General features: G+C 39.2%; 3 protein-coding genes across 8 annotated transcripts in view; 1 reads left to right on the top strand and 2 right to left on the bottom strand.

The window, feature by feature from the left end:
* Window positions 1–2,308, bottom strand: part of ddi2 (DNA-damage inducible protein 2) — a 48,352-nt gene extending 46,044 nt beyond the window's left edge. Inside the window, exons 1-2 of one of the 2 annotated variants that reach the window (XM_087980473.1) lie at window positions 1,951–2,075; window positions 1,242–1,396 (exon numbers count right to left, since the gene is read on the bottom strand). Coding sequence is in view for 1 of the 2 variants with exons in the window: in XM_043675755.2 (XP_043531690.2) it covers window positions 1,951–2,088 (138 nt within the window). In the remaining variant the exon portion in view is untranslated. Of the gene's footprint in view, window positions 1–1,241; window positions 1,397–1,950 lie in introns of both variants that reach the window. The other variant, XM_043675755.2, reaches the window with a different exon arrangement.
* A 1,181-nt stretch (window positions 2,309–3,489) lies between these two features.
* On the bottom strand, window positions 3,490–19,396 carry ddost (dolichyl-diphosphooligosaccharide--protein glycosyltransferase subunit (non-catalytic)). Its single transcript, XM_043675766.2, has 11 exons — window positions 19,210–19,396; window positions 17,320–17,430; window positions 16,181–16,267; window positions 14,341–14,444; window positions 13,844–13,938; window positions 12,354–12,447; window positions 11,447–11,595; window positions 8,759–8,906; window positions 6,350–6,470; window positions 5,282–5,388; window positions 3,490–4,312 (listed from the first exon to the last, which is right to left on the bottom strand). Exons 1-11 carry the CDS (start codon window positions 19,379–19,381, stop codon window positions 4,163–4,165), a joined length of 1,338 nt encoding a protein of 445 aa, XP_043531701.1. The 5' UTR covers window positions 19,382–19,396; the 3' UTR covers window positions 3,490–4,162.
* A 336-nt stretch (window positions 19,397–19,732) lies between these two features.
* Window positions 19,733–27,447, top strand: part of casp9 (caspase 9, apoptosis-related cysteine peptidase) — a 28,548-nt gene continuing 20,833 nt past the window's right edge. For 2 of the 5 annotated variants that reach the window (XM_087980477.1, XM_043675764.2), the window contains exons 1-3: window positions 19,739–19,773; window positions 24,216–24,478; window positions 27,171–27,411. In XM_087980477.1, coding sequence (XP_087836603.1) covers window positions 24,347–24,478; window positions 27,171–27,411 — 373 coding nt within the window. In that variant the 5' untranslated portion in view covers window positions 19,739–19,773; window positions 24,216–24,346. Of the gene's footprint in view, window positions 19,774–24,215; window positions 24,479–27,170; window positions 27,412–27,447 lie in introns of all 5 variants that reach the window. The other 3 variants (XM_087980476.1, XM_043675763.2, XM_087980478.1) reach the window with 3 other exon arrangements.

Genomic DNA, 27,447 nt, shown 5'->3' with positions numbered 1-27,447 from the left:
CTGGTTACCATAGTTATATCACATGGAATCCAGGGAGAACTAGTCATTTGGATACAAAATTCGTTTGAAGGTAGGAGACAGAGGATGGTGGTGGAGAGTAGTTTTTCAGACTGCAGGGCTGTGATCAGTGTTATGCCACAAGGGTTGGTGCTGGGTCCACTGCGTTTTGTTGGTAAGTCAGTACTAAGTTCATTGGTAAGGTTGGAGATGACACCAATAGTGGTGTGGTGGACAGGGAAGAAGGTGTTTTCCCTGGAGTGTTGGAATCTGAGGGGTAACTTTATAGAGGTTTATAAGTTTATAAACTCATGAGGGGCATGGACAGGGTGAATAGTCAAAGTCTTTTTCTCAGGATAGGGGGAGTCCAAAGCTAGAGGGCATAGGTTTACAGTGAGAGTGAAAAGATTTAAAAGGGACTGAAGGGGCAACTTTTTCATGCAGAGGGTGATGTGTGTATCGAATGAGATGACAGTGCAAGTGGTGAAGACTGCTTCAATTACAACATTTAAAAGGCATCTGGATAGGTATGTGAATAGGAAGGTTTAGACAGATATAAGCCAATTTCTGGCAAATGGGACTAGATTAGGGTGGCATGGTGGCTCAGTGGTTAGCACTGCTGCCTTACAGCACCAGGGACCCGGGTTCAATTCTAGCCTCAGGCGACTATCTGTGTGGAGTTTGCACATTCTCCCCGTGCCTGCGCGGGTTTCCTCCGGGTGCTCCGGTCTCCTCCCACAGTCCAAAGATGTGCAGGTCAGGTGAATTGACCATGCTAAATTGCCCATAGTGTCAGGTGCATTAATCAGAGGGAAATGGGTCTGGGTGGGTTACTCTTCGGAGGGTCGGTGTGGACTGGTTGGACCAAAAGGCCTGTTTAAACACTGTAGGGAGTCTAATCAGATTAATTTAGGATATCTGTTCACAAGGACGAGCTGGACCAAAAGATCTGTTTCTGCGCTGTAGATATCTATGACTCTATAAACAGCGAGCAGCAGAAACAATAAGGAGTTAAGTTAGTGTACTTCCCAATCATTTCAACACTTCTTGATATTCTCTTTACCAATATGGGAAGTTAGCAACGTAAAGTATATCAACTTCCAAGGTATGATCCTCCAGTTGATGAAACTGCTAAAGATCTGACTAGACCTTTCCATTGGTTTTCATGAGAAAAACTGGTTTATTTAAAATCATTTCACTTAAAATTATGTTCTTGAAAAGTACAACATTAACTGAAAACTTACCACATTTCTTATGTTTAAGGAGGTCTTGTACTGCAATGTCCCTACCTCAGCCAGAAACTTTGGGTCAAGCCTCACCCCAATACTCGAGGATCAAGTGCAGTCATAACACAGTCTATCAACCTGCAAATCGTTCCATCACATGCCAATGGCAGATCCTAAGAGCAAGAGAGGCTTCTGGTCAATCATGTGATGGAAAGACAGCTGTAGCCTCTAACAGCACCATCCCTAGCTCTGTACTACAACATGCATGATGCAAGCTGCCACAGAACTTCAACCTCCCAGAGTGAAGTGTAACACACCATTACCATGTGTTTACATACTTTGAATTCTGTTCAAAGCCATATACAGCCCAGAGTTCAATCTACTCTATTGTAGATAGCTGGATTATTGAATAATATTAAATCTTGGGGAGGTCGTGGGGGGTGGGGTTGGAATTGTTATATAGCATGCAGATGTGTATTGATTTGTTTGTGAATGTACCCGGAATCAGAGATGCAACCAAATAGAAGTATCCCTAGTGACAATCAGATGCGGAGCTTCATATCATAGTATGTATGGGTGTGATTATATACAGAATTACACGTATACACTCATAGAATGGATATCAATTGTAAAAAAATGTTAGATGCTACTATGTATATTCTGGAGTAGATGTAATATCCGGGTGTGGTGGTGTACTTAAGCCTGTACATGTCCCTCATTCTCTCACCTGGCTCTCAGCCGCAGGGATACTGCTCTCCATTTCACAGAGAGCCCGAAAAGTCTCCAACTGCATGCCGCCATTCACCTGCAGGGTGAAGGTGATCTCGCTCAAATCGCGCCGGACGCAGTAAACGGTGAGCAACATGGCGACAACCGGCTGCCGAGCACCGAAACACGGACACAGGGACACAACTGGCCCGGGGAACCAGCACCAAAAGCCAGGCGCTCGATCGCCGACTAGACCGAGGCCCAATCGCCCAAAGCAGAAATTCCACCAAACACTCCACACACACACACCAACTCCGCGCTGTACAATCCACCTAACCGCACTGCCGCAAACCAGCCCCGCCACTGTCGCAAAACGAGCCGCAGAGCAAGTGTACATGTCGCTGTCTCTCTGCCATCTTGATGAGGAAATGAATTCATTACCTTTTACCTACTACCCCCAATCCTTATAAGGTATTCACTGTGTAATAACTACCACAATGCATTAGTCCAGGTCCACTGATGATGGCTTTAGGAAAATGCATCTTCTCTTTTAGAAATTAGCCCACATTCCAAAACATAAATTAGTTTCGAATTTTTGGGTGGACAGAATTCTGTTTTCTTGACATCTTTTAAAATCACTAATAGAAGACTATGACATATCTATTTCATGATAATGTTGTTTTTGCTGAAGGACATGTTCGTCAGAAAGCAAAATGAAACAGCAGTAAGAGACCACAGCATCAACTGTTAGTTTTAAATGAAATTATCATCAATGTTCATCCTTGTAACATGCTTACATGATCCTGACTTATTAGTTTGTTTGGGATAAGTCCTAGTAATTACAATTTTCATGCATCAGCATTTGATATTTTTGAAAGTTACATCAAAATGAAAATCATGTTGTGCAGCAAAACATTAAAAGCAGAGTTTCATGCTCGATTCTCATCAGAGTCCTCAGCCAAGATGACAAGAAGCTATTTGATTGGTCTCAGCATCTCAAGGGAGAAGACAGGCAAGAAGAAGCCTAGATAGGATGATGTTTTCTTCAGCACTGATAAAACAGCCAGATGACACATCATCCGGCAGACATTTGACAAATGGTCATACGGATGAAGTATGAAACAAAACAGAAGTGGTTGGAAAAGCTCAGCAGGTCTGGCCGCACCTGTGAACAGAAATCAGAATTAATGTTTCGGGTTAGGGGAAGGGTCACCTGACCTGAAAAGTTAACTGATTTCTCAGGTGTGCCAAACCTGCTGAGCTTTTCCTGCAATTTGATTTCATTTCTGATTTACAATATCCACAATTCTTTTGATTTTTATTCAGGTGAAGCATGAGGTTTGCACTCAAGCAAAAGTGTGTACATAATAGTTACCATACACCTTTTTCTACCCAAAAGCTAATTTTGGCATATGATAGACTCCATATTTACCAATAATGGAACACATTTTGCCAGATACCATGAGTCTACACTGAGGATAAGTGAGACGAAATTTATACAACTGAACTTGACCACACAATATATTGGGAGCTACAAAAAATTGAAACCACAATAAAAAAAAGGAATGTTACACTTTATTTCCAATGATGTGGAAAAATAATTTTAAGGAGAAGTTACATCAATGTGGATGCCGTAATTGGGAAACCGGAATGAAACATTTTAAATTAAACAATAGATGAAAATAAATTTCTCCCAGCTCAAAGTAACGTCTTATTGGCCAAAGGTCAAGATCTTTCTCAAGAGTGACCAAATGGTTAATACTCAGACTCTTTTGATTTGAACCAGTGATAGATGAATGCAAAGTCTTCCAGTTTTTCTTGTGTGTATGGAGCTGTCACTTAGTGAAGCACTATAGAGGTCTAATAGTTTCCTTCATCTGACACAGCCAAGGAAACAATGGACTTGATCGTGAGTGAAGAAGATGTGGTTCTAAAAAACCTTAATAGATTTTCTTTTTTCCACAAAGTTTATTCATCTCCAAGAAAAATAATCAATACAAGGTTACACCCATTTTCAGTAACCCACAGGACACAGATAACCTCTGATCAATGGAGGGATCAATGATAAATGCCATTTTCTGTCTTGTTGCATCTTAGAATGTATGTGCTCGGGAAATTACTGTGGTCAATAAAGCAAATACTAGAATTTGCACCCAACTATCACCAATTCAACATCAACTTAAACTTTCAGCATTACTGAGGCCAAGAACACAACACACGGCAATCAGAGCTCACTCTGCCTTCTCTTTTTCTCTCATGTGCAAGAAGACAACTGAAAATAAGAAGAGTCCAACCATCATGGAGAAGGTGCTGGCATAATACGGGTAGGCAGATGGGATAAAACGTTCATACTGAGTGTGCTGGAGGGGTCGAACAGACACCTTGAACAAAAAAAAACAAATCTGATTAGATGTACATTTTTAATAAAGCAATCAATCATTTTTGTTTTTGTTTCTAAATTGTCCTGTGAAAAAAATTCTGTAAACTCAGCCAAACATCACACATAGCACATCCCAACATGTTCCAATAATCCATGCCTCCACTACAGAAGACCACCGAAGATATTGTCACCAGATCTGCACCAGAATATTGTGTAGCCTCCCTGTAATCTGAACCAGTAGCTCTAAGTTCGAGTGTCAGCCTAGGACTTGATAATAAGGAAGATGCCTTTGTAATGTGGCCAAACAGAGCGAATATCAACTTGTAAATCTTTTCAACACACAGCAAATGCCAGGCAGTTAGAGAGGGAGATTCCTGGAAGTTGATTATCTACCTTCATTATCCATAGTTCTAAGCTACAAAATGCATTTTGTGAAAGCAACTCGCACTCCAAGTGAAATGTAACACCACTCAATCTGCTGATCTGATGACATCTTTAAATAAGTGCTCTTGTAATGTCCCTATTTTTGGCCAGAAGGTCTGGGTTCATGTTCCACCTTCACTGGAGGCATGCCATAATATGTCTGAGCAAGTTGATTAAAATAATTTGAAGGGACTGAAATCCAAAGTTTATGACTTCACGCTTGCTGGCTTCGAACTCCATTTGATTTTCCCACTCACTCATTCTGGTTATGTCACTTTGTAACTTCCTAATCTCACCTATCCCTCTTAATTCAGTATCATTCTCCTTATTTATTTCTCTCATAGGAGTGATTAACGGTTAGATAAGCAACAGAAATCATACTTTCTCAAAATAATGACGGAAAGCTTCTCCAAATTAAACAGCATAGACCAGAGAATTGATGGCAGATGAATATTTTTTAACCTTGCAAGCCTCTTAAGACATCTAATACACAAAGTTAAATCAATGTCGAGCAATATTGCTGCTCAAGCGCCAGCGTGTTGTATACCTGGGTGGAAGAGTAAAGATGAGTGTATCCAAGCCTGTTGTAATCTACTTTAAACTGGAACACGCCATAAACATCAGGTAGTTTGAATTGCACGCTGTATTTACCATCTAAGAAAACAAAAGATATATAGATTAGAGAACATTTTCACTCATGATGAACTATTCATTAAACTCTACAAACAATACTACAAAATTCATTCTAAAATGTAATGGTAAGGGATACAAAAAAAACATAAGCTAATAAATAAATGGAAGAGAAACAAAGTACTTTATGTGGCAGGTTCTGACTTCCAGCAGTATATTTCTCATCTCTTTGTTCTTGCATTCCTTCACCTAATCTAGGTTAATGTAATAAAAATTTTCTGCCCGACAGAGATCCCTACAAATTGAGTGGCAATAAGATGTTGCATGATGTTGACACCGAAAATGGGAACAGTTCCTAGCACTGGTGTTCCGACTTGAGGGCTACATGAAGATTAAAGCCTGTTATTGCTCTTACAAATTTTCTTTTGCATTGTTTGGATAAACATTTCTTATAATTACTTAATTTTCAATTTCTTTCACTTTTTCCCCAGATTATGATTCTTCACTTTTGTCTTCAACATCATCCATGTAATTTATGACATCCTTTCCCACATCAGATCTACATAACCAAATTCCAAAAGCATTGTAAACATGTTTAACCACGAATGTGTATTTTCACGAAAGACAGAGAGGTAACCCACAGTCGGTTGTATTTGTGTCTTGGGGTTCTAAAAGTGTGGTAAAGGCCTTAGATGCCAGGATGTTCTTTTTTGAGAACAATGTAATCTATACTCATGGAAACGCATTCAAAATTTTACACTTACAGCTTAATTTCTCCAAGACCCAAGCACCAAACCTTTACCCATTCCCACTTAATAATTATATATTCCCTATGAGAATAACATTAAAATATTACCTGACTGTCAGAATTACAGTATAGCATTAAATATTGAGTATAAATATCCATACAGGTAGTACTGTTATATTCCTGTTCTTTAGACCAAAAGCAGCTAAACATGTCATGAGTAGTACAGATTCTACTCACCTTTTCTCTTCAGGTAAGTTCTAACAAAGGGGTCAATTCTAACAAACTCCAGTTGAATGTCATCTCCATCGAATGGGACCCACTTCCCATTGGAGAGCTTCTCAATAACAACACTGTACTCCTGCACCAAGACAGAATATTACAAATATCACAAAACAATCCCAAAAAGTTATTTCTGCATCATAGCTTGATGTTAGATAGCCAGAAGTATGAGCAGACCTGAAAGCATCAAACCAAGGTATCTACATTGGAATAAACAAAGAATAAAGAATGTCACAGACAGCAAGTTAAAAAGTCAGCATATTGTTGAAAAATAAACTATTGCATTTCATCACATAATATTGCTTCTTATTATTCTTGGAGTGTGTTGTGTTCTTCGGTGTCAACATCAAGCATAATATTGCTTCTTAGTAAAAGGCCATTCACTCCCCAGCTAAAAAGGCTTAACTATACATACAAATTGATTTTCAACCATTGAAATTTATCCAAACTATTAAGTCAATGATTGCGCTTTTTGGTCACTCGAAGTTAAACAGTCGTCTCACTGCCAAAAGATTCAGCAAAATCAAAGTCGATCAGCATGGAACTAACTCTCTTTCAGCTGAGAAAGGGGTAAGAGGTTGGCAAAACGAGCAAAAAGCAAGAACAGCCACATTATATCCAACCGGACCCAACATCCCACTGAGGGAATGTTAAGTCTTGAACAACAGAGAAGAATATCAGACACATTGTTCATAGATAATAAATTTGCAGCAAAACTGAAAACAAACCCAGTGTAACCTGGTTGCCAAGTAGCCAATAGACATCTTACAGGAAAATAGTGGGCAGCTAACACGTCAGCTCATAAAAGGTGTAACAGCACAGTATGTCATAAATGAATAAAAAGGAAAATCAGACTATTAAAGGCTTTTCTTAAATTGCTTTACTGTTACTGAGATGTGGGTGTATCTTGAGAGTTAAAAGCAGCAGAACTACCGGACTCAACAAGGCATCAATGTAACACACGGCCGAACAACTCGATTAGCTCATTGCCTGGAGACAAAAACAAATTTGAATTCGGCCAATCAGTTTAAATTATACCTCAAAAAAATATCAGATTCCAATCCAGTTTGAATTTAGTATATTGACACTCTTAAAAGTCTGATGCTTTGGGGGGAAAAGACCAGGAAAAATTAAACAGTTGAGAGGAGAACTGACAAGCCCAGCATGTAAACAGACTACCTGAAATTAGCTCTCTTAAAAGTACTTTTTCGATCAGTAACCTATGACGCAGAAATTCCTAAGAAGAGAAGACAACACAGGAAGATCCAAACAGAAGAACGAAAGCTGCCTGGTGTGGTTTTGTAAATCTTAATTGGGAATTTTATCAGAGTAGTATTATAAAAAGGAAGGTAAAAGATAGGTTAGAGAAAGAAATTGTAAATAGTGGTTAGTTAATTATTCTCTGTTATACTTTAAGAAATAAAAGTTGTTAATTTTTGGTTTAGATAGTTCTTGGCCACTTGAAATTTACACATTATTGCATGGGATAAATCTTTTCTGTGTTGCTGGCTTTAAGTTTTGCAGGAGGGTTTACCCCATATCGTAACATCTACACAAAGGAACAGTTTTAAGCACTCTAACACTGTAAACTTAAGTAAAAGTATCAATTGTCCTGTCCCAACAGACCAGGTTAGAGAAACCATAGTTTTTTAATTATATTAAACACTTCATATTTACATTGGACAAGACTTGACAGAAAGAAAACAGACTGATCCTAATAGCTTACAATTGGACAACAGTTTATAAAACAAAATAAGTCATATAAATAATTAAACAAAATCAAAATCTAAGCTAGTTAAAGAGATAAAAGGTTAAGATGATCTCTGCCCCTGCACCGTGAATACAACCAGGATGTAGCTGTAATCACGTTTTCTTCGAACAACAAGTGAATTTTAAAATGAGGGGGTGGCCTTATCTCCACATAGAAGAACGAGGAAGCAAGGATCTAACACCCAGCAGAGTGATTTGAAACTCCTGGTCGACAAACCATTTCACGACTTCATTCTACCCTATTTCTGCACCTCCTTCAACAATGTCATCTTCTCCACTTATGAGTGAGCTCTAGCATGCAGGTTGCCTACCACTGGCAGTCAAAATACCCTACTCTTCAGAATTCTTTCCCTAACCTTCTGTGCTTTGCTTCATCTCTCCTTACTTTGTCTTCACAAGGCTTAGCTCTTCACACTTCTAATCATAATCTCCTCCAACTTGTTCCACTTCAAGTCAAGTTCCCAATTGCACCCAGTTAGCATCTTGGAGTCCTCTGTTGTTAAGTCCGTACCATACAATTTTAATCCATAATCCCACTTGAAATAGCCACTGAAAAATAATCCGGTAGCAATTAATTTTACTTTCATTCATACTTACCACTAGGTCTGTTATGGTGTAGGCATTTGGTGGCTGGGTTTCTCCAACACGATGGTGGGACACCTTTCCAACTCTGAGAACTCCTTCTTCTTTGAATACCCAGCGGGACAGGGCCACAGCCAGTTCATAATTCCCAGTTTTTGAGAATCTAAATTCAAGATTACCATATTACGTTAAACTCTTGAGCACAATCTTTACCCCATGCCAAATTCACAAAAAGGCACTATGTAAAACAAGGCTTCGACTTGAGATTCAGAAGGGTGGTGTCATAGAATGTTTAATGCAGTGACCGACACACCTTGGTCCAAATGCTACACGTTATAATTGTGAATGCTAGATCTAAAAGGGGGCTACTCAATGTGATAATTATAAACTCTAGACCTGTATTCACTACTGTTTAAAAGAACAAGAAGGATCTGATTGAACTGTATTAAATTCTGATTGAGCTGGACAGATCAGGTGCCAGGAGTATTAGATTACTTACAGTGTGGAAACATGCCCCTCGGCCCAACAAGTCCACACCGACCCGCCGAAGCGCAACCCACCCAGACCCACCTAACACTACGGGCAATTTAGCATGACTAATTCACCTAACCTGCACATTTTTGGATGTATCGCTGATCTGGGAATCTAGAACCAGAGATCAGTCTCAGGTCACAGACTATGCAATTTAGGAATGAAATGAGGAAACATTTGTTCAGAGGGTGGTTGTTCCTAAAAGCTGTACAGGCCAGGTTACAGTATACTCAAGAATTTGACACTTTTTAGATAATGAAGGTTTTGATAGAAAATTAGAATATAGGCATTGAGATAGAAGATCAGCTATGATCATACTGAATGGTGGTCCAGGCTTGAAAGGCTGAATGGCTTACTCTTGCCCCTAGTTTCTTTGCTTCTAAAACTCTGCATACTCAATTTCAGCTCCAGATTTTCAGAGATTATCAAAAATGTGACTACTCCCAGAGAAGCAGCTTATTGTGTTGAATGACAATATACATCAGACTGATCATTCAGCACATCAAGGGCACAACTGCTTCTGTCTGCATAACACCTTTGGTTCGTAGAGATAACTTCCAAAATTTCACTTTTCTGCAGTCATGTTTTAAAGGAGTGGTGAATTAAAGTTTCGTGATATTGACTAATCAGTAGAAGGTAGAAGGTTCATTACAAAGCAAATTTTGCTTTTGTGTGAAATTAGAATAAAAACCACTCTGCAGTTAAAAATTACACACTCAAATTAAGAATCCAGCTACAAAATTCCAAGAATCTCAGCACTGCTCTACTGCGATGGTTGCGTTCTTGTGCAACCCTGTAATATTGAAAAAAATCACACTTTAGAAACAGCACTTAAAGTATTGGTGCTGTAATCACATTACAGCGAGCACAAGTTTTAAAAGTTTGTGCTTTAGAATCTGTCTCCAATTCATCAATTGCATTACAGCGAATTTGCATTAACGAAACTCAAGTTATAACAGAACGATCTGTATTCATTACCACTGATTAAGTTATTTCCTGTTGCAAAATATTAATTTGCTTGCCTTGCCACAATATATTGTTAAAAAAACCATACTGCAATAATTAACACTTAATACAGCACCTTTATCATAATGAACCATTGCAGTGTCTTTCACAAGAGCTTTCTAAAACAAAAGTACACATACGAAAATAACAGATCAGATGACCAAAAGCTTGGCCAAATTAATAGATTTTAAAGAATGTCTTAAGGTAGAAAAATGACAGTTGGGCAGGGAGATGAAGGGAATATATTCCAGAGTTAGGAGCCCAAACAACTGATGGTCACCAATAACACAGCGATTAAAATGAGAAAAACATAAGAGATCACAATAGGAGGAGCAATAAAAATGTTGGTGGAATTTAGGAGTGCAGTAGATTACACAGATAGGGAATGGAAAGACAATGTAAGGATTTTTAAACAAGGATGAGAATTTTAAGATGAAGACGATTCTTGACTTCTAATAATAAAGCTCATGTCATTCAGACTTGGCCTGGCAAGTGCCAATCATCAGAAATCTCAAGGTCCCAATGGCCTTTAAAGAAACCTGTGGTTGTGTCCTGGGATTCACTAAACACCAAAGTTAGACTGGACTAGCACTTCAACAATGTAAGTCCAAGAACAGGACAGAGGCTGGTTACTCTGCAAATAGTATCTATCAACTTCTGACCCCTCAAAGCCTCTTCAATACTCATAATGCTCAGGTTAGAAATGTGATGAAATGAATACTTGCTCATTGTTTGGTACAGCCACAATTTCACTAAGTTGTGGTATGTACTCTCTGGAGGATCCAGTGCAGTAAGTTGTCAAGCATTTGTCTTCATTTGTAACCAGTATTAGAAGAAAATACTTCTAATACAGATATACATTCGGAATGCTATCAGCTCCAAGTGTTTATTTACCTCAGGCATAAATCACTATTTCATTGCCAATGTATCACAATCCTGGTTTCCCTACCTAGGACCATTGAGAAAGCACAGAAACAGCAATGGTTCAAGAAACTGAGCTACCAACATGTTCTTGGGGACAATACTGGCAACTTTGTCGACATTGTCTAAACAATCAAAAATTATCAATCTTTTTCGGCAACATAATGACAACCATCAGGTAGCAACCTAGGCTATTGCTGAAAAATCTTATAGTTTTCCAAGAAACTTTGGCCTTTGACATCTTACCTTTCAGATCCTGGAGTAGCCTTTTGCACAGGAGAATTAAAGAAAGCATCGCTGAAGAAATCAACAGAACCACTGAAGACCACACGAGCATTGTTCCGGGCTTGGAGTCCAGCAATCAATAACGTGTTCTTCCCCACACCATGCGGATACTAGTAGATTGAGGAAAATCCCGAAGTTTGTCACAAATCTAATTACCCATTTCATTCCTATTTTACATATGTGTGTTTACCTATTTGTGATGAATGTTTGGCTGGCGTGTTCTACATGCAGTAATATCTGAAGCATGTTTAATTTCAAAACACAATATATTAGTTTTAATTGAAAAGGGACTCAAAGGAAAATAGTCAGGTGCTGAACAAGCAGAGATGGCCCAGTGTATGCCCTACAGAATTCATAGCATATATACATGAGTGCCTAATATGTATTTATATACACTCTGTAATGACGCTTTCCTCAAACATCCAATATCCACACATTACATGTTGCACAAAGCATACTCATCACTTTCACTCAAGCTCAATGGCAAGTATATAGCTGTGAAATTACCCAGTAGTGAAAACATGTACATGTAGACGTACCAGAGCCTCATTTAATCTGCAGTCTATGCTGAGTTATCTGATCTGAGACAAGGGAGCAATTGGGGGAAATCACAGTTCACCTCATTGTGCTTAAACTGGGAAAAGGATGAATGCAACAACTTATGCTCTTGAACTTTACTCCATGAATGTTTCAAGAATTGGTACTATCACTTTCTCAAGGATAATTAAGGAATAAATACTGCAATAAATACTGAACTAGTCGGCAATACCCAGATCAAGTGAATGATTAAATTAACTGTACCCCAGTATATGTCCCTAGGAGAGGAAGGGGATCATTTCATAACCTGGAGATTACACATGAGACTTACTTGTGTAATAGGCTTGTCTGGGAAGAAGGAGTAAGAACTAGAAGCTCCAGTCAAAATATCCAGAACAAGAGGGTTATCAGGATCTGCCACCATACTAGGGAAGAACCAAAAACAAACATTGAGGGTTAGCCTGATAGATTCAAAGATAAATCAACCAAATTTCAGTTTTTAAATGAAAAAGTTGGTCTCCACAGAAAATTTATCATAATATACTGAAATATAACATTAATACATATGTTAGCCTCAACATTTTACACTTATTTCACAGCTCGAGCATGAAATCATCTCTATGTCTATTGGCTTGACTATTTTATTATTTCTATATTTCCTTCAACTCCATTCTCCAAGTCTTCACTATTATGCTTCTGACTTAAATAATTTTATTAATGTTGCTAGACCATTAGTATTCACTCCTGCAGTCTCTGGAACACACTAAATTCTCCATCAGTTTTGCCACAGTTCATCACTGCTCCACCACACCCCTTAAAGTTTCCTCAAACTTTCCCATTTCTTTGCCTTAAGGCACTATCGTCAATCCTTTTCCCACTCTTGTATGAGCTTCTACGGTGGAGCCCCTTAGAAGTTTTGCTGCCTTGTAGGTTTAATGGGAATAGTTTCTCAATGGCCTGACAGTAGAGAAGGATGCCGTTAGTACATGTCTACCATCTTGTATAAAGTATTAAAAATAGTTAATTTCATTACAAAATTTCTTACGTAGATTGAATAGAAACTATCCCAATCCTGATCAGTTGCCTTCATTAGCATAGCTTCATCACCAAAATCAACAAGGGTCTAACATCTTGTTTCAGTTTATAGTTAAATACCCTTCAGAAACATACTATTATTTGATGAGCCTTGTAGCTCATATTCACAGGACAAAATACTTTGGGGGGTGGTCATCCTTCTCCATCTTTGCTCATTGATAGTCCTTATTCTCTCACTCCAAGTTTCAATATGTCTAACCTTAAAACTACCTACATCAGTTACATCTCATCATTCCATTTAACAACAGTATAGAAGAATAAATGCTTCTGAATGTTGCTGACCTTCCCCTTGTTATTCCCAAACAAATTTGCTGTCATTTCTACCTCTTTATCTATCACTTGTTCTTGTACTGATCCTATATACACCAAGACCTTATCACAAGTAACATATGCCATTGCAAAGCAATTACCATTTTTCAGGAATGCAGCAGTTTCAAAACTTAATGAAAAATAAAATAACTAAAATAATCATTTTGCTCTCCAAAGCTTATGCAAAGTATAACAGTGCATGATGTCAAGAACATTATACTGCTCATGTTTGCGGTTATCAGCAATGAAACCAGTTTGTTTCTCATTCAATTTCGCTTAAAATGTCAAATTTAGATATCTGTGAAAAGGACTTGTAAAGCCCTAGAACTACAAAATGGTGATGTATTTTGTGGTCAATCATTGATTTTGTTCTGCTGTAGGTTTGCTATACAAAGCAAGAAAAACCTTAACACTTACCCAACTCCCTGATATAAAAGAGGATTCTTTGGCTGCTTCCCGACAACAGCGGGAGCCTTGAGCAGTTGTTCATTGTCAGCAATGATCAGAGTGTGCTTTGAAAACAAAGAGACATATATTAATCAACTTTGCTCAAGTTTTTTAAAAAATCAGTTTTGACAATTTCTCCATTGATTTACCAATACATTTAAATAATGTTAACAAATCATATAACTGACATGGAGTCTGATGCTCACACTAGATTGCAAAATCAGATATGGGTTCCATTTCTCAGGGCTAACATTTTTCACTTTAACATGCAAAATTAATAAAACTTAATGTCTAAGATCTAAGGCATCTGGTTTTACTTTGATGAGGGTTGTTGTAGGAAAAATAAGAATCAATAAACATTCAACTTTTTTACTTTTAAAAGACCTTTCATATTAATCAGATTGCCTTGAGAAGAATACACTATTATTTTTTGTCTGATTTTGTTTTAATCCCTTCAATATCCTTACCAGGCCAGGATCAGAAACATCGTAGTTATGATGGTCAATAACAGCAGTTTTCTCTTCATCAAATTCAATCCCACATTCACTACCCAACTCACGTAAAGGGTCGCCTGTAAATAAACATATCAAAATTAAACTCACCTTCAGGAATACTAGAAACTCTTAGATGCATTCACCCTGCATCAGTCCTTACCTCATTTCCCTACCGCATTCAAACATTTTCCCCCATGGATCTGAAGATTCAACTCCTCTCACCTTTGTAAACATTATCCTCTTCTAACCTTTGAACTTCCTCATCCCTACCTAAGGCTCCTAAATGGTGCAGCTTTGGCCCACAATTAACGCTGCTCTTGATGGGAGGGTTTGGGGGGGCGGGGTTTGCTTTGTAATTTTGAGACATTAGCAATTAAGGTCTTGTTTGAAAACAAAATACCTCTAAACTTCAATTTCTGGGGAGCAGCAATTGGTTTTACAGAAGCAGACAAACTGTTTACTCAAGGTTTACAATAAACTTAGGTGGCATATAGATTACAGATAACTATCAGTAATGATGAAGATTGAAGTTGAAATCCCAGGAACAGGATGGGAAAATGACAAGTGGGAGAGAAATTGAAAGCATTTACAGATATGTCCCTAATTGAATTTATAACCCAAGGTTGGTGGTTTTCAGCATAGATAAATTAATTTTCAGCCTGAGACCAACACAAGGAATTGAATGCTCAGTTCCTTAATGGTACCAAAGTAGCATGATCTTAAGATATGTACTTTCTGACACAGCAACATGTACTTAAGAAAAACACATCTACGAAATACAGTTCAGATGAAGAAATAATATCAATCAACTCAGAAGGACCAGGTTTCCCACTGAACTCTGAATCCATTATATGTCCCTTTTAAACAAGAGAACCTGGAAATCTGGCAGGTGACAATATTTTCCAAATAATTATAACTGGCCCACAAACATTGCTTCCTGAGTACTATTTTTAATAGGCCAGCAAAATTTGGTGTGAGGCAGGCCTGCTCATATGGAAGGAAATATCATTCCTCTGGCAGTTGTCTGCATTTCTGTTCGAAAGGGAAGCACAGGCCTGGCACTAGATCCATAACCTGAAAAGGACAGAAGAATGATATACTATTTTTGTTTTCTACCATAATCGTATAACAATACTGTCAGGAGAAAGAAATTCTGCTGGGAATGGCTTATGGCACAGAGATAGCTTGCATCTATAGTTTTGTTCCCAGTTAAGAGAGAACAAGTTTTAACAGCAATTCACAGCATAGTAATTGAGAAATCACAACTTAATTTGCAAATAGAAAATTTTGATCAAAATTCAAACATTATAATCAATGGGTCTACATCTCCATAAATGGTTTCGGGTGTGTCAGTCATGTCTCAATCAGACAAATATGGGTTCACTCTCTACTCCAGAGACTTGTGCATATTATCTACACATAAAAAGAAATTTAACTGTAGTATTGAGCAGGTACTGTACTGGAAATATTTATTTTTGTTCAAATGTTACAAGTGAAGCTCTGTCTTCTCCTTTAAGTGGTTTCAGAAAGATTACACCATCTGCACCTACTAGCTGAAGAACAGCAGAGTTCGCTGGTGTCCTGGCCAACTTTTATCCCACAATCAACATCACAAAAATAAAGTACTGGCCACTTACTTCCGTAATGTTAATGGGACCCTGCTGTGGAAGAAAATGGCTGCTACAGTCTCTACATTACAACAGTGACAAGTCTTCAACTACTTAAATTACAGTAAACTACTCTAGGACATTAAAATTTAAAGTGCTATATAAATAGTAAAGAAAGAAATGTAATAATCATTCCTTAATGTTACCAATGTCTGAGCTTGCAGCAACCAGTACATTTCCGCCTCCATCAATGAATGTGGTAATAGTGTCAACATTGATATTGCCTCCAAAATCTGAAATAGGAAACGAATTTTCATTAATGCCTGCTGTGTCTCTTTCTCACCCCTCCACATCCTCAAGCAGTGCAGATCCTGGCTCTAGGAAGGGCAATACTTTAATCTCCATCAATCTAATGTGCTTTTTTGGGGTCAGGTTGGGGTAAATTAGGGTCACAATCACAGCACGTGATTTGGAAGTTCTCTTTCGCTGCTTAATAAAGCACAATAATCACATGTGCTAAGTATAGTGACTGCTCCATAATCTTTTACATTAGCCAAACAGCACTACAGGCAGCAGAAAGCAATCTTATTTCTTTAATTCATTTGTGGGAAGTCAGCATTTCTGGCTAAGACAGCATTTAGTACATACCCAATTTCTCACAAGGTGGTGGTGATCTGTATTCTTCAATGGCTGCAATCCACTACTGTTAGAAGGGGAAGTCCAGGAGTTTGTCCCAGTTACAGTGAATGAACAGCAATAGAATTCCAAGCCATGATAATGTTGGCTTGGAGGGGAAAATACATCCTGGAGGGGAAATCCAAGCCCTTGTCCTTCAGATGATAGAGGTCACAAGTTTGAAAGGTGCTGTCAAAGGAACCGTGGTGAGTTACTGTAGTGCATTCTGTTGATGGTACTCACTCCACTGTACATCAATGGTGGTGGAAGTGAATGGTCTAGGCATTAGATGTGCCAAACAAACATGCAGCCTTGTCTGGGATAACGTGAATGTTGTTAGAGTTGCACTCATCCTGGCACTTGGAGAGTCTTCTATTGTACCATCTACAAGACACCATTCAAGTGCTCAAGCACTGGGGAGTCAGAAGAGAGGAGAAATTTGACAGAAAACAAAAACATATTCTATCACTGAATTCTGAGGATTTCACACCATATTACAAATTCTCCAAATTTCCTTACTGAGAGGGCACACTATACAGGCTATTCATTTCCAAGCAGGTTGCCAAAATAACCAGTGATTTTCTTTAATCAGGAAAACTCAAGAAGCATTCAAAAACAAATTACAATTTCCAAGTGAAAAACCTTTTTGTAATAAAACCAATATCTTTACCTTCCACTGATGGAGAAAAAATGACAAGATGATCATATAGAAATTCTCCATATTTAATCAGAGATAAACCAGGATCATCTGAAATCTTGAATGTCAAGTTAAATCCAAGATCTAATTGGAAAGGTCAAAACAAAGGCACAGGTTAGTTAGGTATAGTAGCTGACAAGAAACATTCAAAAAGACAGTAATTATCACTACAAGACACATCATTAAGTGGTATTGGTACTATTCTCCTAATGATACAGTAGAAAGTTGTTCTTTTAGGGTCACTTATTGCCTCAATTATGATCATTACAAACTCTCTGTATCCAAGTCCATCTTTGAAACTGACTTGGGATTGTATCAGCTACCCCACCATCCTTCCAATTCCTGCTCCCTGGATTCCAAGACCTCTGGTGCTGAAGGTAACCAGTGGTAACCCATATTGCCAGGTGATAACCCATATTGCCAGCTGATCTAGTGGTTGTGACTCTCTTGCATGCATTCAGGAAGAACTAAGCTAACTTCTGACAAGAATACAGATTACATCTTTTAGAAAAGTATAATGAAAGGCAAACAATGAGCCATTGGTCTCAATTTTTTTTTTAATGGGACAGGGGAAGAGACAGGAGATGGGAGCGAAGTGGAGTTGTCAGAACGGATTTCTGCACAGCCATTTCCCCTTCATTGGCTTTGGGTCTTTTTACCATTCCTTTTTAATCTCTCCCAGGATATTATTACATGGTTGCACAGTTTAGGTCACAGGAGAGAAGTATTTAACCATGACGATCCAGCCACTATTATTTACAAAATGTACTGATGACATAAATCAACACACTATTACAGATTTACAGACGATACAAAAATAGGTCAGAAGACAAGTAATGACAATGACATGAAGAGTCTACTGAATGATATAAGTAGGTTAATTGAGCAGAAAAAAAACCTCATTGATGAAATATAGCTTGGGAAAATAGGAGGTTTGGCACTTTGGCAGGGTGAGAAAAGTTGAATATTACTTAAACAAAGTCTGTAGAAAGCTACAGTAAACACGGATTTAGTGATCCTAGTGTATGAATCACAAAAAGCTAGTATCCAAGTTCAGCAAATAAGAGTGAAAAGCAAATGGAATGTTGGCTTTCATTTCAATGGAGCATAAAAATAATCTAAAACTACACTTAGAATACAGTGAATAAGGAAAGTTATATTGGTTTTGAGGGCAGTCGGTGAAGATTCACTCGTTTGATTCCAGACGTGAAGGGATTTTCCTAGACGAAAAGGTCAAGTAAGTTGGGCTTGCACAGATTGTCATTTAGAAGAATAAGAGATTTATTGAAACATACAATATGCTTAGGGGAGCTTGATAAGAATAAATGGAGAGGGATTGTTTCCTCTTATGGGAAAGTCGAGGAACAGATAGCATAATCCCAGCGCGTGGAATCATCTGTTTAAGATATGTACATGAAATTTTCTTCCGTAGATAGTGAATCTGCGAAGGCTGGATTGTTGAGCATATTCAAGGCTGAGATATACAGATGTTTATAATTAATCAAGGGCTTGGAGGATAAGGCAGGAATTAAGAGGAGTTGCAGCCTCGGGAAGATCTCACAGGCAGGCTTGAAAGGACAAAGGTTGCGCTATTTAGGATGTCACGGTCTTATGTTATGGAAGTGGAGTCGAGATTTATAAATTCTGCCATGATCTCATTCAATGACAGTCAGTCTCGATAGGTCCAACTGGCTACTTCTGGTCTTATAACGATATGGAACAAAGTTGCTGGATCAAGTAGTCGTTTCTTGCCCATGAATTTCTAAGCGCAATTTATTCTGCTTTTTCACAATCTCTTCAAGGTTTTACATTCCACCTTCACAGAGAAAAAGTCACTCTGCTCTATCTGCAACCAGCTCCCACCTGCCAGGCTTTTGAAGAACATAGAATGTGTCTCTTTCATGTTGATGTTCTCCAGAAGCACGAGCGTTCGCCCAGTCCCTTCCGTCACAGAAAGGAGAGAGACGAGCAAAAGTACGGATGTTCCTAAAACCTGCTGCATCCCCCCTCGCTTCTTCCTCTGACCCACCGCCATGTCCAACACCACACAGAGACCGGAACCGGAAACTGCACCGCCCCTCCGACAACCGTAGTCCAGTCGCTTGCATCCCCACGTACTCTCCCTTTCTTCATTATTTACACCATCATTGAATTTATTATTTATTTTTCTATCTCGAATCCCAAAACGTTTTAAATGAAAAAATCTTCCAAATATTAATATCAACCGCCGCCAATTCTCCAAACCAACCAATCAACACCAGCCAACTTGTCACTAACGCTTCTGCAACACTGAGAGAGGTCCCCCGAGAACTTTGCACGGTCTTGGGTTTCCGCCTTCCTTTTCATGCCCAATATATAGCAAGAGGGGATTTGCTATGATTTATTTCATCATCTTTTCTGCACGGATGAAATAAAAATAATCATAAGGTACACTGTAGTAAAAAAATGTGTTAAACATTTGGAACTTAGAATTAGATTTACATTTAGCAATTGCTGGTCAGGTTCAAAATCAGACGTGTTAAGGCCAAAATTTCACCAACAAGTTTCTACAAAATCATATATAATTGATCTGTCTTTAGGTGGCGTAAAGACACACTTACTGCATAAACATAGAAAGGAGAATGACAAAAATACCTTATAGTGAGGATATATATTTTAAAAATGTACAACTAAAGAGATGGAGCATGGGATGTACAGTCAAGCAAAGAAGGCGATATTCGAAGTGACCAAAAGTTTATTCACAGATTTAAGGAGGGTGCTAAAGAAGAGATAGGAGTTCCAGAAGGAAATTCCAGAGCATGGACGTACAAGAAACTAGAATCAAACAGCAATGCTGGTATCACTCATAGTCTACAATTCCATTAAAATGAATTAATTATTAAGAATAAAAGTGAGGATTATTAGTCAAACAACAACTCAGTAATCAGTTGTAATGCATTCAGATGAAGAATCCTGCCAGATTATTTATTTTTCTGAAATTATGACATACTTTATTATGGGTATACTTCAAGTTTCAAAACACATGTGGCACAGTGGTTAGCACTGCTGCCTCACAGCGCCAGAGACCCGGGTTCAATTCCCGACTCAGGTGACTGACTGTGTGGAGTTTGCATATTCTCCCCGTGTCTGCGTGGGTTTCCTCCGGATGCTCCGGTTTCCTCCCACAGTCCAAAGATGTGCAGGTCAGGTGAATTGGCCATGCTAAATTGCCCATAGTGTTAGGTAAAGGGGTAAATGTAGGGGAATGGGTGGGTTGTGCTTCGGCGGGTCGGTGTGGACTTGTTGGGCCGAAGGGCCTGTTTCCACACTGTAAGTAATCTAATCTAATCTAAAAACTCCACATGAATTAATATTAATTAAGTTCTAACCTCAGTAAGTCAGAGAAAACGTGTATATGGAGAAAAAAATGGCTGAGGGCATAATGTTTGTAGCATAATATCTAGGTGAGGTAAGGTCTAGTGATGTGCCCTGAAATACTATGTTGGGATCAGTGTGTTTTCTAAGTTGTATTAATGATTTAGATTCAGAACCTCTGTACAAATTGGTAAAAGGAACTCAAAGTTTGTGAGAAGATTTTTAGCTCGGGTGCTCGTTGTTGTGGTTCTGTTCGCCGAGCTGGAATTTGTGTTGCAGACGTTTCGTCCCCTGTCTAGGTGACATCCTCAGTGCTTGGGAGCCTCCTGTGAAGTGTTTCTGTGATCTTTCCTCCTGCATTTGTAGTGGTTTGAATCTGCCGCTTCCGGTTGTCAGTTCCAGCTGTCCGCTGCAGTGGTCGGTATATTGGGTCCAGGTCGATGTGCTTATTGATTGATTCTGTAGATGAGTGCCATGCCTCTAGGAATTCCCTGGCTGTTCTCTGTTTGGCTTGTCCTATAATAGTAATGTTATCCCAGTCGAACTCATGTTGCTTGTCATCTGCGTGTGTGGCTACTAAGGATAGCTGGTCGTGTCGTTTCGTGGCTAGTTGGTATTCATGGATGCAGATCGTTAGCTGTCTTCCTGTTTGTCCTATGTCGTGTTTTGTGCAGTCCTTGCATGGGATTTTGTACACTACATTGGTTCTGCTCATGCTGGGTATTGGGTCCTTCGTTCTGGTGAGTTGTTGTCTGAGAGTGGCTGTTGGTTTGTGTGCTGTTATGAGTCCTAGTGGTCGCAGTAGTCTGGCTGTCAGTTCGGAAATGCTCTTGATGTATGGTAACGTGGCTAGTCCTTTGGGTTGCGGCATGTCCTTGTTCCGTTGTCTTTCTCTTAGGCATCTGTTGATGAAATTGCGGGGGTATCAATGTAGTGTAAACCAATGTAGTGTACAAAATCCCATGCAAGGACTGCACAAAACACTACATAGGACAAACAGGAACATAGAACATAGAAAAATACAGCGCAGTACAGGACCTTTGGCCCTCGATGTTGTGCTGATCCAAGCCCACCTAACCTACTCTAGCCCACTATCCTCCATATGCCTATCCAATGCCCGTTTAAATGCCCATAAAGAGGAAGAGTCCACCACTGCTACTGGCAGGGCATTCCATGAACTCACGACTCGCTGAGTAAAGAATCTACCCCTAACATCTGTCCTATACCCACCACCCCTTAATTTAAAGCTATGCCCCCTCGTAATAGCTGACTCCATACGTGGAAAAAGGTTCTCACGGTCAACCCTATCTAAACTCCTAATCATCTTGTACACCTCTATCAAGTCACCCCTAAACCTTCTTTTCTCCAATGAAAACAGCCACAAGTGCCTCAGCCTTTCCTCATACGATCTTCCTACCATACCAAGCAACATCCTGGTAAACCTCCTCTGCACCCGTTCCAGTGCCTCCACATCCTTCCTATAGTATGGCGACCAAAACTGCACACAATACTCCAGATGCGGCCGCACCAGAGTCTTATACACCTGCAACATGACCTCAGGACTCCGGAACTCAATTCCTCTACCAATAAAAGCCAGTACGCCATATGCCTTCATTACCGCACTATTTACCTGGGTGGCAACTTTCAGAGATCTGTGTACATGGACACCAAGATCCCTCTGCTCATCCACACTACCAAGTATCCGACCATTAGCCCAGTACCCCATCTTTTTGTTACTTTTTGAAGACAGCTAACGATCCGCATCCATGAACACCAACTAGCCACGAAATGACACGACCAGCTATCCTTAGTAGCCACACACGCAAATGACAAGCAACATGAGTTCGACTAGGATAACACTACTATTATAGGACAAGCCAAACAGAGAACAGCCAGGGAATTCCTAGAGGCATGGCACTCATCCACAGATTCAATCAATAAGCACATCGACCTGGACCCAATATACCGACCATTGCAGCGGACAGCTGGAACTGACAACCGGAAGCAGCAGATTCAAACCACTACAAATGCCTGAGGAAAGATCACAGAAGCGCTTCAAAGGAGGCTCCCAAGCACTGAGGATGTCACCTAAACAGGGGACGAAACGTTTGCAACACAAATTCCCAGCTCGGCGAACAGAACCACAACAATGGTAAAAGGAACAGCAAATTAAAATCAGGAAGCTCAAAAACATAAATGAAATGAATGCAGACCACAGTAAATTATTGCAAATAAATTTGAATTATTGCCCACTTTCAAAATTTTAGGGATTTTCAACATCATTAACAAACAACAAATCAAAATTACATTTCTGAATGCTGTTTTTATCTCATACTGTACATCCAAAGTTATTAAAGCATACATTTCACAAAGACTTTATAATCACCATGTGTGTAAGATAGTAGATTGTATGGAAAAGATTAATACATAACTTTAAACCATAGGATAAGAAGATAAGGAGACATAGGTTACAAACAATTTAAGGTAAGTTTAATACTTTTATTAGAAGGTATCAGGCAAAATTAGATCAACTCTTGCAATGGTCCACCTGTTGGAGACAGAAACCGTAAAATAATGTAAGAGACACTGGGCTCAGCAATGAGAAATATTGGAATTGTTTTTAAAATAAATTATTAAACCATCTGTCCTCTTAGGTGGGCATAAAATAACCCACAGCACTACTTCAAAGATGTACAGGGTGTTGTCTTCATCAAAATATCTCTCAACCTACATCACGCATAAAAATTAGTTGGCATCAACACATTACTGTTTCTGGGAACTTGCTTAGTGCAAACATGCTGCCACACTTTTTATATCATAACAATGATTACTTGTCAAAAATACTAAATTGGCTATGAGTTATGCAAGTCTATTTTTTAGGACTGATACGAGAAGATAGTTCGTCATGCAGCGTGAAATACATCACAATTAACACTTCAAACAGTTAGGAGCAGAGTTGTATGTGGAATCCTATAATTTACAAGCGATTTTCAATTGAGACATTCAAGAGGGCATAGGATGATTGGATAGAAATAGTGTTCAGGGATATAGGGAAAATGCAAGAGATTGTTGGCACTAGGTCACAAAACTGTGCAGACAGAATGGGCTAATTAGCCTCTTCCTGTCACATAATAATTCTCTGATTTAATGAAAAGTATGTGGAGTGAGATAGATTTCCTAAAATTAGGCTAGTTGTTCCCAGAGGTCAGGAATCATGGACTCTGCTGGTTTTGGGCACACAGCTGGGGAAAGAAACTAGCAACATGCCCCTCAAATTAGCAGAATTCATAAACCACACAGTACCAGGTGCTGCAGGCCAAAGAGACAAATGATTAAAAATAATTTGAACTCTGTCAAATATTTATATAAAAGAGTTATATTCTAACTGGTAAGTACGAATTCTGCCAAGTGTCTATATTCAGAGTTATTTCATAAATGGTAAATACTTTGCAATTTCTTTTTGTATATCAATGTTATTTATCACTCATCTCATTCCCATTTGTCCCTTGCCACAGTCTGGCCTATTTGGGTGATTGCCTCCAGCGCACCCGGAACTATCTGGCTGCCATTTGTTGAAGGTCAGAGTCTGAGAGTTGCTAGTTCGGTTCCTCCTCATTCCTGTGGGGACTTTCTGACTTGACAAAAGATGAACCAGCATCATAGAAACCTGCTGCAGAGAAACCGCGTACAGCTGGTGAAAAAACTGCAGCCCGAGCTCATTTACGACTTTCTGACGGAGAAAGGCGTTTTCACCGACGACATGATAGAGGAAGTCAAGGTGTGAGAGGGATTGCGGGTCAGCGACGGGCCGAACGAAAAATAGAAACAGATAGGTTTCCTCTTTTATTCTCCCTCCCTCTTTCTCTTTTTATTTTAAAAAAAGCCTCTTCTCGCGGTCAAATGCGGCAAATCTCGATGGCAAGCCAGGATGGGTGCTGGTTCAGGGAGGAATTGAAGCTGCACATATTTGAATGTCTCTTGTACTCAGGTTGAGGTATCTATAATCATCTGTGGAACCTGAGCATGTCAGCAGGATGCACACATTATGTAATTTATACATTTACAAATTAAATCCCAGTCACTTGTGTAAACTTACATAGCACGAGTTACTTTAAGATGTGTTTATGTTTTGATATTCAGCTGCACAATTCAATCAGTTGGTAACGCTCTTATTTGGATCTTGTGTTTATCCTCCTGTTAAATGTTCAGAATGACTGCTTCTGTGGTGTATCATACATTACCATTTGCAATGCTTAATGTGCAACAAAAAAACAAAATCAAGTCAATTTGAATAAAATGTTTTGCTAATTTCTGTCTGCTTGCCTTTTCTTACACAATCTCTTATCTAAGCTTATTACTTAAGTCCTAAACAAATCTATTTTCTTTTGTCTGTGGGACTGCTGTCTGTTCTCTTACAATTAAATCCATAATACAAAACAGGCTATTAAATGTTGATAATTTTATAATCCTTTAGTGCAAAAACTTTGATCATGTGGAGGGTTCAATGGTTTAAATGAAACTAACTCCACATGATTAAATAGGTTCCAAATCATATTTATATATTTGGAAAACCTAAGTGCTTACCTGTTTTATTGGGGAAATACAATGAATGTTGTGGGACTGAGCTGAAAGCAACTCCTCCAAAGGTCTAGTTTATACGTTTGCTTTGTGTTTTCAGTAAGTAATAATATAATAAAGAGATAATAAAGTAATAAAGAGATATCATTTATTCTTGTCAAAGAGTGAATCAGTTGTCCACAGTCATAAATGTATGTTTGAGAAACAGGACAGTATTGAAACAGGAGTTGTCTGAAAAGGGACATTGTAAAGACATCATATTTGAGACCTATTCAGCACACTTGGGGATAAGAATAGCAGTGTTTGAATGTTTTCATCAACTATTGCAAACTGGACTGTATACGTCCTGAAGAGTTACGTATCCTATTGTCTGAAATCTGTCTTTTGATTTTAGTATTATTTTGGAAAAGTTTGTGAGAAGATTTGTAGCTCGCGTGCTCGTTGCTGTGGTTCTGTTCGCCGAGCTGGAAGCTTTTGTTGCAAACGTTTCGTCCCCTGCCTAGGTGACATCCTCAGTGCTTGGGAGCCTCCTGTGAAGCGCTTCTGTAGTGTTTCCTCCGGCATTTATAGTGGCCTGTCCCTGCCGCTTCCGGTTGTCAGTTTCACCTGTCCGCTGTAGTGGCTCGATCTCGGGACTCATAGCAGAAGCAGTAATGTAAAGGTTAGAACAAACAGTCTTACCACAAATTCAACCCAAACTCTGGGTCAGACACGTTGATGACACCTTTGTAATCATTAAAAACACGGAAATAGAGAATACACACCGGATCATCAACTCCACACTCACAGGAATCCGATTCACGAGAGAGGAAGAAAAGGACAACCAACTCCCATTCCTAGACGTGAGGGTACAGAGAACACCAAACAGAGAATTCACCACTAAGGTACACAGGAAAGCCACACACACAGACCAAGTCCTGAACTATGAAAGCAACCACCCCAATACACACAAACTAGGTTGCATCAAGACACTATTCAAAAGGGCCACAACACACTGCAGCACACCAGAACTGCAAAAAGAGGAAGAGGAACACCTATACAAGGTATTCGCCAAAAACGGATATCCTCGCAATTTCATCAACAGATGCCTAAGGGAAAGACAACAGACCGAGGACATGCCGCAATCCAAAGGACTAGCCACACTACCATACATCAAGAACATCTCTGAAATGACAGCCTGACTACTGCAACCACTAGGACTTATAACAGCACACAAACCAACAGCCACTCTCAGACAACAACTCACCAGAACGAAGGACCCGATACCCAGCATGAGCAAAACTAAAATAGTGCACAAAATCCCATGCAAGGACTGCACAAAACACTTTATAGGACAAACAGGAAGATAGCTAACGATCCGCATCCACGAACATCAACTAGCCACAAAACAACACGACCATCTATCCCTAGTAGCCACACACGCAGACGACAAGCAACATGAATTTGACTGGGACAACAATACCATTATAGGGCAAGCGAAACAAAGAACAGCCAGGGAATTCCTAGAAGCATGGCACTCATCCACAAACTCCATCAACAAACACATAGACCTGGACCCAATATACCGGCCACTACAGCGGACAACTGAAACTGACAACCGGAAGCGGCAGGGACAGGCCACTATAAATGCCGGAGGAAACACCACAGAAGCGCTTCACAGGAGGCTCCCAAGCACTGAGGATGTCATCTAGACAGGGGACAAAACGTTTGCAACAAAAACTTCCAGCTCGGCGAACAGAACCACAACAGCATTATTTTGGAAAATTAGCCATTTGAATAATCTAAATGCTAGTTAACATTGTGACTGTATATGAATACTGCTTAGATTTGAAATTAAAGTATTTAAATGATGATCATCAACATGGAGTTGACTGAATTTTTTTTGACTTTAGAAATCAGGCACACGCAGGGACCAAGCCCGTCAGTTAGTAACTGATCTGCAGACACGTGGAACAGGAGCATTTCATGCTTTTTTGGAAAGTCTGAAAGAAAGCAAGCAACATGAGCTCTTTGATCTACTGCAAGAGGGGCTGTCTATCCAAAATAACCCCTCCACCTTTGTTAGACCGGTTCAACCCATGAAAATATATAATCCTGTTCAGCAGGACACCCAGATTTCTCACCCAGTTCAATGTATGTACGGAATCTGCTTGTGCTTTTAGAAACTAA

This window comes from Chiloscyllium plagiosum, unplaced genomic scaffold (assembly GCF_037043375.1).
Source record: "Chiloscyllium plagiosum isolate Xiang-an unplaced genomic scaffold, Cpla_swu_hap1 HiC_scaffold_37, whole genome shotgun sequence".
Taxonomy (NCBI): Eukaryota; Metazoa; Chordata; class Chondrichthyes; order Orectolobiformes; family Hemiscylliidae; genus Chiloscyllium; species Chiloscyllium plagiosum.
This window is presented reverse-complemented; position numbering and strand designations above follow the sequence as displayed.

What these genes read in the sequence shown, in the direction of transcription:
- ddost (XM_043675766.2), bottom strand. Translation starts at nt 19,381, where the DNA reads ATGGCGGTGGGTCAGAGGAAGAAGCGAGGGGGGATGCAGCAGGTTTTA. An exon ending in TTTTTCTCCATCAGTGGAAG is followed by an intron (nt 16,268 to 17,319) that starts GTAAAGATATTG and finishes TTCCTATTTCAG; the next exon opens with ATTTTGGAGGCAATATCAAT. An exon ending in CTTTTATATCAGGGAGTTGG is followed by an intron (nt 12,448 to 13,843) that starts GTAAGTGTTAAG and finishes GTTCTTCCCTAG; the next exon opens with TATGGTGGCAGATCCTGATA.